The sequence below is a fragment of the Aulonocara sp. 'chitande type north' Nkhata Bay genome, linkage group LG2 (genome assembly GCF_057382095.1).
Source record: "Aulonocara sp. 'chitande type north' Nkhata Bay isolate Kocher_YH1m ecotype deep benthic linkage group LG2, A_spYH_male_GT1.1, whole genome shotgun sequence".
Classification (NCBI taxonomy): domain Eukaryota; kingdom Metazoa; phylum Chordata; class Actinopteri; order Cichliformes; family Cichlidae; genus Aulonocara; species Aulonocara sp. 'chitande type north' Nkhata Bay.
This window is the reverse complement of record NC_141345.1, coordinates 20,196,683-20,211,222: the sequence shown is the minus strand read 5'-3', so window position 1 is coordinate 20,211,222 and position 14,540 is coordinate 20,196,683. Positions and strand designations below refer to the sequence as shown.

Here is a 14,540-nt window from a genome sequence, read left to right as displayed (position 1 = left end):
TACATTCATCTTCTTGTATTAATGCCTCTGTATTGGAGAATCTCACGCTGACCCTATTTTCGTGGACGTGATCAGTTTGGGACTGAGATTATAATGAGAAAAATAAAATATAATAACAGTCTTGTGAAGCCTTCCTCGTTTATGAAGTGCCATGCCTTAGTCTTTAGCGGGTATAGACTGCCCCCTGGTGGAACCTTGATTCATTACGTATATGTAGGCTATTGCAGGTTTAGAGTTTATGTAAAACAACAACAACAAAAACATGTATTAACATATTTTTGATTGTGCTGCTGCAGTCACTTCCTCCAATTTAACACATAAGGTCTGGGTTGGATTAAAAATAACCAACTTTGAATTATGCACCATTAATAAAAGAAATGCCTGAAGGTTGTGAGTCATCATAACCCCTGCAATTTCTTTAGAGCTGGTGTAGTTAATCTAGAAATAGCTTCCAATTGGATATTCACAGGGAATACCCATTCAACCTCTTCTAATTTAAATTTCTATCCACAAGAGGCAGTGAGAAAGGAGTCCATCCTTTCTCACTGCCGCAGCTGCAGCACTTCACAGTTCTCTCAGTAATTATAACAGTTTCCCTGCCAAAGTGTGTTATTATCAGTATGTGAGGCATGTTTCGCTCCCATCAATTCTTCCTATGTGTCGGTTTCTGTCATGCTGTGAATTGTAATAGACCCTGGCTCTCCCATTTGGCGTGAAATGTAGCCAGAAAAACTGGCAGCGTGACATTCAAATCACTCAGACACAAAATTAAAGGAAGATTACGCAGAATGTGAGAATTTTTTTTATTTATAACAACATTTAAAAAGTTCAATCTGGGAGGGAGGGGGTGGGGTGGGCAAGCAGGTAAGAAATATTCAGATCAAGATCATTCGCTGCTCTTGGCTTGAAGGGTGGGGGGATTTAAAAGCAAATCCGTCATCTGGCGCACATTGTTCTCGCTTTCGGCAGATTTGCATGCACCCATTGCTGACAGAGTGGTACTAAAACAGGCATGTCTTCAGTTCACACGCAGCCCACAGACCACTGACCGTCCAACCACAGCGGCCAACGTTTCCTGTAAGATCTGCAGCACATAGCAGGAACAAGTCGCCATGGTGCTTTTCACAGCCTTTTTATTTTTTCCTGAGCAGACAACTGTGCGGCTCATTCTCATGGGCAATCGCTGCCAAGAACAGGTCGCTGATTATGCCTCGTGTTCAGCATCGGAGACGGTGTGGATTCAGTGAAAACTGGTTTAACTGTGCTCGTGGGCATTTTTTTGACAGTCCGGTAGCACCGATGTCAATGAACAGCTGCCAGGGTGTAAAGGGGGGGGGCATGCATTAGCAGACGTTTGAACCTACACAATGAATGGACACCAGCTAAACACTAAGATGACAAAGAGTTAGACTGGGATGAGTTGTTCTGTAAAAAAAACAAAAGCATTGTGAATTGTAATCTCACAGCGGCGCAGGGTAAACTAACGTGACATAGCTGACTATGATCGACACAGATCATTATTCTATTCATGGAAATCTCTTCAAACAATAACACTGACAAACGGAAACATGCAAGAGGTGTGAGGGACTGTAGGTGAGCATCAGAAAACAAAGCCCCACCAAAATGATTTTACTGTGCAAAAGTATTTGTCTTAGAAATTGAGTCAGAGAGGTGAAAAAAATCGCCTCTGTGGACATGGAATTAAATCCCTTTTCTGATTTGAGTTAGCTTTATTGTCTGGAAGCAGGAAACTGACTTTCGTGTTTTATTTTTGTAGCACATTCATTGTCATCTCTGATTCTACCCTCATCTTCAGATTACCTCAAATCTCTCAACCGTGCATGTGAAATTTTTCTTTTGAGCGTAAGCTATATCTAAGCGGTCTCTGTAGCGGGGTGTTGACTCGCTGTCATACAAACTGTATCTGTTAAGTGTGTTGCTGGTCTAATTCTTATTATTTAAAGTGATATGTTGGCCAAGAAATGTTAAAAAAAAAAAAAAAAGTTTGCTGCCCACCATACAAAAGGCATAAAAGGAATCAAGGCTAGCTTCAGCATCCATGATATAGACAGACATAAACACAGTGACAAGTTGGCCAGCTATTTATATAAAGCAATTAATATAGAAATATCAATGGCACATGTATCAATTTTTCTTTTTTAAAATCACCCAGTTAAGCCTATAGTGTTTAGTAAATTAGTTCTATGTTACTTTACAGCTTCAACATTCCACGGAATGTAGCACTATATCCACAAAAGATCACCCAGTTCATCATCAACGCCATGTAAAAACTAAGACTTGCAGGTCTCCTGGTGGGTCAGCCCAGGCACTCAAAGGCACCACGACTTTGGTGGTAGATGGGCCAGAGTTAGGTGTCACCACCTACACAGACTCAAACTTTACAGTAACTGTTATCAGTGCAGACAACACACCATATCTACTTTTGAAAAAAAAAAAAAAAAAGAAAAGAAAAAAGAAAGAAGTGGAAAAAAAATGGCTTGTGTCAAGAGTGACTTGTTATTTTACACCTGACACACGTACATGCAGTGCTGTGCTGCTACTTGACCATCAGCATGCATAATCGCAGGTTTGTAGCATAATGCAAACCTGCTGCTATCTCAATGCCATCATTTCACTGAAAAAGAAAAAAAACAGCAGCTTTTACTCTTTAAAAAGTGATACTCAAGTTGCTGCCATGTGATAGTATAAATTACTGGATTATTTGCCAGTGCTAAATAGGGATCTTAGAATATTCTTTAATAGTACAAACTTAGTCATAGTCAATAGCGTAGATGCAGTTAACATGCAGGCATTACAAATAGTGTTGTGCAGCACAAGACAATCACTGTGAATTTTCCCCAAAAAATATTTTGGCACATGAACTTTCACCCTCTGGAGGTTCATAGTCTTGCAAAAATATCTCTACAAATTAAGTGCCGATTGCTGTTTATGCTTATTTCAGCTCTCTTCCTTCTGAATGCAACAAGTGCAGCTGAAGTAGATCATATATGCACGTTTAACAGTTGGGCTGATGCTATTGCATGATTTTCTAAATGTAACAACTGGAGTAAAACAGTGACACCCAGTGTTAGTTTTCTGCAATGTTATCGATTTCCCCACAATTCATGATCAATCTTTGGTCAACCCTGTAGTTCTCACTGGTACAGCATGTACAGTGTGTGTGCGCAGAAGAATATTCTGGTGTAAGAAATATATAAAGCACTCAAAAGAGCAAAAACCTGACTCTGACCAACTGGATTGTGTGATAAAAATCACAAGCTTTTAGCTAGCAGCCAGGTGATCTGGCTTTCAGTTGTGACTCGAGCACAGTCCATAGAAACGATACAGGATAGTTACAAACCCAACCCTGAAACTCAAAATGTGTTGTGTGTGCATTTGTTTGATTTCACTTCTTTTTTAAATGTGCTGTGCATAATATTGGTGTCAGTTAGCCGTGGTCTCAGTACCACTGTGCTGGAGGGTTTAGCTCTGAGAGAAGTACTCAAGGACAAGGCGGAGGTGTCCCAGGCGATCTTTGAGAGAGTTCAGGGACAGGACGGTGGTCTGATAGGCGGGGTCCAGCTGGAGGACAGACAGCAGCCACCAGCACCATCCTGGACCATTAGGCGAAGCCTAAAAGAGAAAGTTTAGCCTCTGTAATCATGAAAATACATTAAGTGCCAAACCAGTCCAATAACCCTGTGATGGTAATGAAAACTTAAATTCTCTCAACCAACCGACAATCGTCAATCCAATAATTGAGGATGGGCGATACATTCACGCCTGTGCAGACTTTTTGACAGGCGCAGCAATGTAATCAGGCACAGACGGATTTGCGCGTCTACAACTCAGAAGTCCAAACATGAACGAACTAATTTCCCCAAAAAATTAGGGCTGTCGGCGTTAATGCGGTCATCACAATTAACTCATTTGGAGCGCAGAATGAACAAACTTTGGACAAACTGCCCGAAATCCAGACATTTCAGGGATTTTGAGTCAGTCTGTGCTCCAGATGGGTTAATTGTTAATCATGTTAGTCGTGATGACGGCGCGTTAACGCTGACAGCCCATTTGGGACGAAAAAGGGTAAACCTAAGGATGTAACCAAAGCGGTGTGTGACTTGTGCAGACGTATAGTACGAGCAAAGTACTCAAACACGACTTGTACGTGTCCGCCATCCGGCTGAGTATGCTAGGCTAGGCTATCACCAGCTTCTGCAGCTCCATCAACAAGCATTTGGGCGCACTCTGAGGAGGGTGCATTTGCTCGCAGATGAAACAAGGTGCTGTTAAAACAACGCTATTACTTTTTTTTTCTGTTGACTTTTCTATTAGCTGCATCATTATTAGCAAACGTACCCACTGGCAAATAAATGAATAAATCGCCCTTGTAAAAACGATCGATATATTCGTCCAATCGCCCAAACCTAAGTGTAACTGAATAATACTCTGGATAATTCTCTGTTCCACTACCACAAAATCATTTAAAGAGACTGAAAGATAAAAGAAAAGCCATTCTTTAAAGAAACACTACTCAAAACCAACATCTGAATATAAAATTTGGACGTAGCTGCAATTACATAATCTCACTGGTCAATGACGTGCTGAGGCAAAACCTCAGTGTTTTTGCTATTGCTATTATAACTTAAACATTACTATTACATACTAATACGACGCATGAAAACATCGATCAGAATACTTAAGAAAAAAAATTAATCTTTTAGATTTTTTTTGCACTCATGATAACACTGGTCACTATTTGACATTTAAAAGGGTAAAAGCAGTGGCTACTGAGCAGAGTGAGGGAAATGAGTTTTACAAAGGTTATCAGAGCAAACGTCACACTTAAAGCACAAACCTGAATGTTGTCCTCCTTATCCGGCATAGCACCATACTGTCTGTTGATCTGTTCGCGGATGCGGCTGCCGAGTCGCTGGTACCAGTCCTGGGCCTGCTGGTACACGCTGTCGTGCAGACGCTGCAGAAGCTCCAACTCACTGCCATCAACCTAAGAGGACGCAACGATATTAACAATCACAAAGAGAGAGACAGAGAGAGAAATGCTGCTGTTTGTAATCTCAGAAACCCTCACCTTGATGTCCTCTAGGTACTCTATATCAGCGGTGTGGTAACCATCCCTTTGGCCTCTTTTCAGTACCTTGAATCTGCTCCCACCAATTGTTTCCACATAAGAACGTCCATCAGGCAAGAGCTCCAGATCGAGAATCTCCAGCATACAGCCATAGTCTGCGAATCTGACGCACAAGAGATAAAAAGCAGTCTTTAGGTTCAACATATTAAAATACATCTTAATGCAATAATTAGAAAATTATGCAGGAAGAATATGAGGGGGTTGGAGTAAAGCTTATTTTGCGATAGTAATGAATATAAACTAGTTTTGTTCTGTGCGTTTTCAAGGCATTATTAGCTTGAAGGAACACAAGAACGTAACTGGAAACCATGTCAACCTGTGACACAAAGATGAGGATAACTTAAAAATGATTAAGGTCATCAAAGTCCCACCATGACTGCTGTCTCCCTACAAGAACATGGTATACCCAGCACAGACTGTATATATACACATATCAGATGGATGAGATTAGTTAGATTAGATTAGTTTCTGGACCACATTTTAGAGCCTCAACATTAGTGTCTATGGTCTCTGGATACTGACTTGCTTTTTGGGGCCAAGAGTCCAGTGGCCACTCAAGGAACTACAGATTTTTTTTTCCAGTCTGTGCTGGCTTTATTTTTCAGCCCTGGAGGTTGTAGTGTGATCTTTAAAGGCACGCTATTCAGAAGCAGATGAAAATGCACAGCAGATCTCATGGCAAACCTGTGACCATGTTGTTATTTTCCCATCCCCTCAGGGTCACAGATCAGTGATTTAAACTTTGCCCCTGCGCTGTCTACTTGCGGTGCCCTGCTGACATTCCCATCAGGTTCCACCTAGCCTGTTGTGAGCTTCACAGTCGGGAAAATGTCAAACCCAAAATCTCTCTACACACACAGACAGCCTAGAGAAAGTTATTTTAAATTTCTATACACATGCAATCATATAGGCCACTGTTCTCAACCCAACATCATCATCATAATTTGATGTACAGTATGCTACGTGTGGAAATAGGTAGAAGATTCTGTTGCATACCCTCTGCCATGCTCGTAGCTGCACATGCCAAACTTCTTGGTGCCGGTTTCCATGCAGCGGCGCATCATCAGCCGATAGCGAGGCTCAAACACATGCAGTGGACAGGGCACTCCAGGGTAGGCCACGGTGCAGATAAATATAGGGATGTCCTTAGTGAGACTAGAAGAAAGAGAAAAGACCACAACTGTAAGGACAACGGGCTATTTTGTGACAAAACAATCTATTAAAGTCGCGACAATAATTAGGTGTAGACTGTGTCGGTGAAGCGCCTACTTTGACAGTTCAGCCATCTCAGCATCGTGGACCTGTTTCCTCTCAGCCAACTGGGGGGCAAAAAGTCGGGTCATGATGTCCTGGAGCAGAACTGTGGGGTTGTACTTCCTGTTTCTGAAGTACTGGAAATGAGAAGAAAGAAAAGATACTACAGTACTGCAAAAAATAAACAAAAAAAAAAACCCTGCAACCATTAAACAAAATTATACTTTGCACTGTTGTGCTCCATCATTAATGTGAGTGTCAGGGTGCTCATAGATATACATTTGTCTGTGACTGATTTGTCTGTGTTTGATTACGGATACTCCAGTGGCAGTAGTCCAGCAATGGAAGCATGAAATGCAGTGGTGCAAGTATGCATATAATATGCAAATACGCAAATTAGCAGCACAAGTAATTTCTACTGAAGCCACCCTTAAAATATTGATTTTTTTTTTAAATATAGTACATTTTTAAAGTCTTGTCTCAGCTGTATATACAGCTACTGTCGAAAAATATAACTGTGCTGATATAACTGTGTGATTACTTCATTTTGGCTATTTTACATGTCCTATAGGTATCATCCCATCATCCCATTTACTAAAATCAACTTGAATCCGTGCTGGATGTCTTCAGTTTCAGTGTTATTCCTCTGTAGTCCCGCATATAGCGACTGATATGAGTGTTGTTCAAAAATTCCCTGAAGTTTTTCATCTTGGGCTAACAGACCAGCTGCACCATATCCTCTAAGTGTCTTATTCTTATGGTCTGTTAGTATTTTTTATGCTAAAACGTTCCTTTTTTTCTTCAGCCACAGTTAGCTTTATTAGGTTAAAATATATTCAGCAAAGCTGCTATTTATTTCAGCCCACTTTTAAAGCATGATCACCCCTGTGGAAAAACTTTGGAAAGTGTGCCTTTTCTTCCTTCCTCTTCAGATACTATTGTTTCAGTGTCTTCAGCCAGACCTTCTCTTTCCTTTGTTTGAATGGTACAGATTTAAATGTGTTTCCTTATAAACAGTGAAATGGGGATAAAAGAGTGTGATAGCATGTTGTATGTTGCAGATTGCAGGTAGCAAGCCAGAGCCCACTGGTTTAAAATGATTCAGATTGACTGACACACAGACAGTATTAAGAATTAAATTGGCCAACATAAATCCAACATTGATTTTGAGTGTGCTTAGTAACATTTCTATTAGAAAATGAGGCCCAGTATCTTTGCACACATTGTCACAAAAGTAGAGCATTGAAAAGATTCATGTCAGAGTGCCTGAGCTAAATCTGGCGCCTGAAGACCGCAATGTGGTAGCATTAACAAAGCTTATATAATAAAAAAAAGTACTTTTTTATTTAAAGTGGAGCTGTTTGGCCTTCTTCCCATTGGGTTTAAATGCACTCAGTCTAGTTACCTCTTGCAGCGGCTGTTTGCAGAGTGGACAGCGGAGGTTGTGGTCTAGGCTCCTCTCGATGCAGTTTTTGCAGAATGTGTGCCCACAAGGAGTTGTGACTGGCTCAAAAAATAACCTTTAGAGGACAGACATAACACATTAGGCTGTTTATGCTATGTATGATTTAGCTGTTAAATCTGGTGAGTGCTGGCATGTGTGCTAAACACTAACCAGACAAAGCAAGGAAAGCGAGACCAGCCAGATATATGACCCCGTTACAAACAGCGGTGCATTATTGATTGCAGCGAGCAGTCCAACACACTCACCTAATGCAGAGAGGGCACTCAAAGTCTGACACGGTGAGAATAACCATGCCGTTCTCTCTCTCGTGATAACTTTCACCTAAGACTGAAAGAGAAAAGACACAAAAACAGATTCCCTTGAAACGTTTGCAGTGAGTTTGACCTTTCGGAAAACAAGTCCCGATCATCGTGTAGTTTCAAACCATCTGCTGGGTGGCGGGGGTGGAGAAAGCTGTTTGCAGTTGCAAAAGACAAAAATGACTCCTACTGGGTACGCCGATGTTAAAGATGAGAGTCAAATCATAATGAATGCGAGCACCGATATATTGACTTACACTTGCCGTGCAAGTCTTCTTTCCTCGTCATCATCTCTTCATCCTCATCAGCAGCGGGGAGGAAGGAAACCGCTTGGCAGAGGCTGAGGCAGCATTCAGTACCCGTGTCATGCTTCACCTTGGAGAAAGCAGATATTAGGTTTTATCTGTTAAGATTTATTTTTAAGTGCATAAGCTTCCCCACACTCACCTCATGGGAGGACCTTAAAACAGAGGAAATTCCAGGACTACGGCCATCTATTTGCAAATTCTGACACGCCTCATGTTTTTTTTTTTTCCTGTTTTTCTTAATCTTTAAAACTCATTTTCTAACTACATATGAAATGTTTACCTGATGTGTATCTCTCCTCCCTTTTCCTTCTCCCTTATCTCCATGAGGATGTTTGAAGCCTTCAGCATGAACCGGCCCCTGCGAGCTGCCGAGGGTTGTGATGGGACAGGGCTCTTTCAGGTACTCGGACACTGCCTGCAAAATGCAGGGCATCTCCTCTGGCACTTCCACTCCCTCTGCCTCCAGGATCTGCCATTGTAAGAATAAAATCAATATAAAAAGAAAATGTGCCATGATACCTCACTGTCATCACAGTGAAGTTAGTTCAGTCTTCTTGCACTAAAACCTAAGTGAAGTAATGCAAATAAAGCTAAAATGGGGGTGTGAACATTAATTTTAAGTATTAATTTTAATATTTTATGGTAGGTACACTAGAATAAAGGGGTAAAAAGGCTTTTTTTCAAAGAAATAATAACTCTTTAAGTAAATTTAAGTACTTCACCTGCACCATAATACAGCCCGTACAAGTGCCATATTCCTTACATTTCACAAAGTTTCTATGAAATGATGCCCAGCTTAACATGTATTTACAATATAATTATTTCTTTTTTTCTTGTAAAAAAATGACTACAAATTTATTCTATCGTGCATAACTTTAAGTATTTGTAGGTAAATACAACCATATTGTAATTTCAAATAAAAAATATTAAAGTTCCATTTAATTACAAGGGAATTATGCCTGTAATCATGGGTTATATTATACAGTGATATCATGTATATTTATATTTATTTATTTATTTATTTATCTATTCATTCATTCATTCAGTTGTTTGATTTAAAAACACACACACACACACACACACACACACACACACACACACACACACAGAGAGAGAAACAAACTAAATCTAAACTGATTTGGAAGTTCAAACTTTAAAATTAGCTCTCTAATAACTGATTGCATCTGTTATTAGAGGTATGTTTGCCTTCTGAACATATGACCCATGGTGTGACCTATAATTAAAAAAAAAAATCATACATTCACACATATCAAAAATTCAGGTCAGATCCTAAAACATCTCTTAAGATCACCTGTTCTTTAAATGATTTGCGCAACTCTGCGCAGAATGCTATTGCAGGTGCTGCTTTAACCTTCTATGACTCCAGCCTTTCATTTAGCAGTGTCTATGTCTGTGCTACATCCTGTTATACATAAGGAATCGCATGTGCTCTTCAACTTGAATTACATTACATTTCTCACTGATGAGTTCTTGGGAGGTTTAACAGACCTTCTTAATCTGGCTCTTTGCGGGAACAAAATCAGCTTGAAGTTTTAGGCAACGGTGGAAGTGGATGAGGGCTTCTTTCTGCTGACCCATTTCCAACAGTACATTCCCTTTATGAAAGGAGCCCTGCACAAACAGAATGATGCAATCAGCACATTGGTGTCTGTTTAAGCAAAGACCTCCAGAGCATTTAAACAAAAACTCTACATGAAGTATGTTGCAGAATTACAGATTTTTTTTTCTGCACTAGAGGCAGAGTCAGTCAAACTGTAAAATGATGGTGTTACGGAACATTTCCTGTAAAATAACATCTCTGGATATTCAGTTCAATTCAGTTTTAACTATATAAATATAACTATCACAATGACAAGGTGCTTTCTATTGTAAGGTAACGACCCTAATATTAGAAAGAAACGCCAGCAATAAGACAAGCACCAGCTTAGGCCTATTACAGTTTAACTAAGGGAGCGTTCAGGGTCAGCTGATCCAGCCCTAACTATATGCTTTATCAAAAAGGAAAGTTCTATGCCTAATGTGAAAAGCAGAGACCATGTATGTCTCTCAAATCCAAACTGGGAGCTGGTTCTACAGAAGATGGGTCTAAAAGCTGAAGGCTCTACCTCCCAGTAATCCTAGGAAGTACAAGAAAGCCAGCAGTCTGAGAGCAAAGAGCTCTAATGGGTTGATATGGTACTAGGAGGTCGTTAAGATAAGATGGGACCTAATTATTCAACGTTTTGTAAGTGAGGAGAAGGATTTAATTAATTATATTTAATTATGAATTAACATTGATGCAATGAAAAGAACCTAATATGGGAGAAATATGCTCTCTTTCTAGTCCCCGTCAGTACTCAGAATTTTGAATCAACTGAAAACTTTTCAGGGAATTTTTAGAACAACCTGATACTAATAATGAATAGTGCAGCCTAGAAGTAATAAATGCATGAACTAGTTTTTCAGCAGAGGTGAGATAGGATGTTTCTAATTTTAGAGATATCGTGCAAATGAATGAAGACAGTCCTTGTTTAGTATGTGTGCTGAAGGACATATCCTGGTCATAAACAATTCCAAGGTTCCTCATGGTGCTACTAAAGGCCAAAGGTGATGCCACCCAGAGTAAGCATCTTGTTAGAAACCATGTTCCTAGGATTTCTAGGGCCGAGTACAATAACCTCCGCTTTGTCTAAATTTAGATATAAAAACAGAAACAATGCAATAATGGACTCTGTACAGTATGTTTTTCTGCATTAGCAGTGAGTCACCCACTGGCATGGAGTGATTAAATGACATTATGACATAAGTAGCTGTTTGCATAACATTGTGAATGACATAACATCAATAAAAGCAGGGGAATTGCTTCAAATGTATCAGGTCGACATGGTAAGGCAAATTATGAAATGAGGTAACACCTTCTTCCTGCAGTTACGGTTGTGCCGTAGCATGCATGTTACAAAACCAAGCCGACAGTGGGAGGGTGTGCAGGTTCAGATTCGGCTTTCCCACACCAGAGTGCAGTGAAATGCTATAAATGTGGCACTGTTAATGTTCCCTACAACAGATCAGCTTTTGTTGTCCGGACAAAAGAACCACACAGACAGCAAAGGCACACTGCGTCTGGCTGGCTCCGCTCCGTTCTCACCTCCGTCCAGCTGGGGCGAAGGCAGCAGAGGTAGTCGAGGTCCGTCAGAGCGTCGGAGAAACGCCTCAGGCCCAAGTTCGCTTCGGCCCTGAACACCTTCAAACTCTGGTCGTCTGGGACTAGAGGAAGTGAGAAAAGGTGAGATAGGTGAGGGATGATGGTGTGTGGAGCTTTTGAGGAGAAGTGGCCAAAATTAAAACAATCCAAACATTCAAATGAGGAAACACGCATCAGGTAGTAACAGGCCCACATAACAAGTAATTCTGCTTTCTGGAGCATGGAGGAAATCGATCCAAGAACTTATGATGCGCCGTCTTAAGGAAATAATTGCTTTTGGCACCACTACTGACCATATAAAACAAAAAAATGCAATTAAATGCCACTCCTCAATCACTGACATAACACACACATGGGCACGCTATATAAAGATAATTAATATTTGATCGAGCCCCTCCACCCCCCTGGCGCCGACAGCATCTGCACCTTCTGCTTCACATATGTGCACAGTCATCTCCTATTCCAGTCCATTCAAGACTTTCTAGCTTCAGCTGACACACTAGTGTGCATTCTAGGTTCCTGGTGACATTGTTACCTAAAGCTGCTTGACTAGTCATTACAAAAGAACCTGCAAGGTTATGCACATAAGCATTTGCAAACACAAAGTCAGTTCTTGGTAATGATCCTCTGAAACAACAAGTGAAAGTGAACAGGTGCCATGAGAAATCATCAAAAGAAAAGACAAAGAAGAAGAAGGGGAAAAAACTAGTTCACAAATCTGCAGGGAGCTCGTTACACAAGAGCCCGCAATGCTGGAGCAAGGTAGGTAGAAGTATTTAACTGGATTGGCAGAGGAGGCGAACATGAAGGTTAATTCAACTGATTCCCCATAGCACAAACACTCTCATGATCCCCTGGGCGCCTGCTGACTTGATCGACACATCTAAGGCAGGAGCAGACCCTTTTACTTCCTTGTGGCTGCATGAACCAAAAAAGAAAATAAAAAGAAAAAAAAATCAACCGCACATGCAAAAGACGCCGAAGGTAAGCAGTTGCACAGATAACAGCTTGCAAGGCTGCAGTTGTTTAGTTTTTAAAATATTACAAAACATCTTTAAATTCCCCTCCTCCTGCAGAGGTGCATAAAAGAAGCACACACACCGACCGAGTCTGTGCCAGATACGTTTATCCAATCGACATCTCACCTTATGTCATAATGCTTAACTGCGTAATACAGCTGAATGAGACAGATGTTTCTTCCACTGCATCTTGCTTATTCAGCACAAATCACAAATTACTTTGTTGTTTCAATCAAATGGTTTAATATGTTTGATCATTTTGCATTCTCTATTAACCTTCTTAATAACCCGGGTACTTGGCTTTTAGGGGGGCTGCACCATCACTGGACACCAGCAAAGAGTATGTGCAGTGCGTAAAAGTGGAAGAAAAGGAGGAAAAAAGTAATTTGATTCCACGGAAAATAATAATAGTATTTATAAATCAAACAAACACTTAAAAAGAAAGAAAGAAAACACACACGCACACTTATGTGTGCCTGCACTTGTCAAGACCTCTCACGTGTGTCACTTACCTAAGTTCAGCCCCTCGTTCGCTAAGCGTAACGCTTCCGCGAACTCGGTGGCTTTGAGTTTCTCCTGAATTTGGCACTTCATCCCCTTCTCTTCGGGCCAGCACTTTTCCACGACGCCGATGAGCAAGACGTTGTTCCTCGTGTTTTTCACCTCCTTTTGTTTTAGCCTCTCTTTGCACAGCGGACATTTGGAAGGCAGGTAGCCCCCGACGCACCTCCGGCAGAACGTGTGGCCGCACGACACGGTCACCGGCTCGCACATCAGACAGAGGCAAAGGGGGCACTCCAGCATTTCCATTGTATTTTTTTTTTTTTTTTTTTTTTACTGGTTATGTCACTAGTACAGTGTCCCACGGGAAGAACTGTCGCTTTGTTCGTCAAAGCACTGCAGATAGACGGTTTGGCGGTATTGTTACTGCAAGGACCCTTTAAATTACATGCTGGCAGCTGGCGATGCACTAATAATAGTGTCACACATCAGCCTAAACCAGACCGCTTTCCGTCTGGCTGCAAAACTGAGTCCTCATACGCTCACCTGGCAAATTTTCTTTTCGTGTTCAAAACATTCAGTGACATTGTTCGTTTTCAGCCCTAACTTAGTCTTTGTATTGGGACAAATGCCATGTTCCCTTTTCAAAAAAGACTCTCGGCTCCCAGTCCAATGCGCCGGTTTCCTCGACGCTCCAAAAATCCAAACACGCCGCACGATCGAGGTCGGTAAATCCGCACATTAATGTTATTTCTCTTTAGTAATCCGAGTCCGCTATTAACCCCTGTAGCCTACTTCTCCGCGGCCACGAAGCTGGGTGACTGTGTAACACCATTGCATTACATAAATAAAGATCACGTGACGCAGCAGCAAGCAACCCGATTGGGTGAAGTGAATGGCTTTCCACCCTGTTGTGAAACCCAACGATGCCGAGTTTCATAACATAATTCCTTCGACTACGCTTCCTATTATTTTCATCTGTACATTTAAACTACCCCAGGGCACGAGTTGATGGTATAGCGTGAGTAGGGGAAAAATGGTGGATATGATAAATCCAAGGGTGGAGAAAATTATGGAAACTACCTTGCCTCAAAGCAGGGAATTCCAGCTAAGGGTAATAACTTCCGAGGGGGTGCGGTGAAAGGATCAGTGCATATTACCTGGTTCTGTCCATCCTGTTTGTCGTTTAAAACAAAAGGTCAACACAAACACAGCTTAACGTCTATGCACAGCTAAAAATGTGCATACAGTTTGTGCCATTACATCATTACATAAAATGCAGTGTGCTGCAGAGCATTTACTCTAGGTCAATGAAATAAAGCTGGAATTTGCAACTGGCC

At 41.1% G+C, this 14,540-nt stretch overlaps 1 protein-coding gene across 1 annotated transcript; it reads right to left on the bottom strand.

Annotated features, from left to right (window-relative positions):
* Positions 1 to 810: 810 nt before the first annotated feature.
* lonrf4 (LON peptidase N-terminal domain and ring finger 4) lies at positions 811 to 14,053 on the bottom strand. Its single transcript, XM_086308053.1, has 12 exons — positions 13,212 to 14,053; positions 11,624 to 11,742; positions 9,988 to 10,110; positions 8,759 to 8,947; positions 8,428 to 8,545; positions 8,117 to 8,198; positions 7,812 to 7,926; positions 6,422 to 6,543; positions 6,149 to 6,307; positions 5,093 to 5,255; positions 4,859 to 5,008; positions 811 to 3,633 (listed from the first exon to the last, which is right to left on the bottom strand). Exons 1-12 carry the CDS (start codon positions 13,507 to 13,509, stop codon positions 3,484 to 3,486), a joined length of 1,788 nt encoding a protein of 595 aa, XP_086164179.1. The 5' UTR covers positions 13,510 to 14,053; the 3' UTR covers positions 811 to 3,483.
* Positions 14,054 to 14,540: the final 487 nt, after the last annotated feature.

Coding starts and splice junctions, on each gene's coding strand:
- lonrf4 (XM_086308053.1), bottom strand. CDS start 13,509: ATGGAAATGCTGGAGTGCCCCCTTTGCCTCTGTCTGATGTGCGAGCCG. Junction 6,308..6,421: donor GAGATGGCTGAACTGTCAAA/GTAGGCGCTTCA, acceptor TCTTTCTTCTAG/TCTCACTAAGGACATCCCTA. Junction 5,009..5,092: donor AGTACCTAGAGGACATCAAG/GTGAGGGTTTCT, acceptor GCGTCCTCTTAG/GTTGATGGCAGTGAGTTGGA.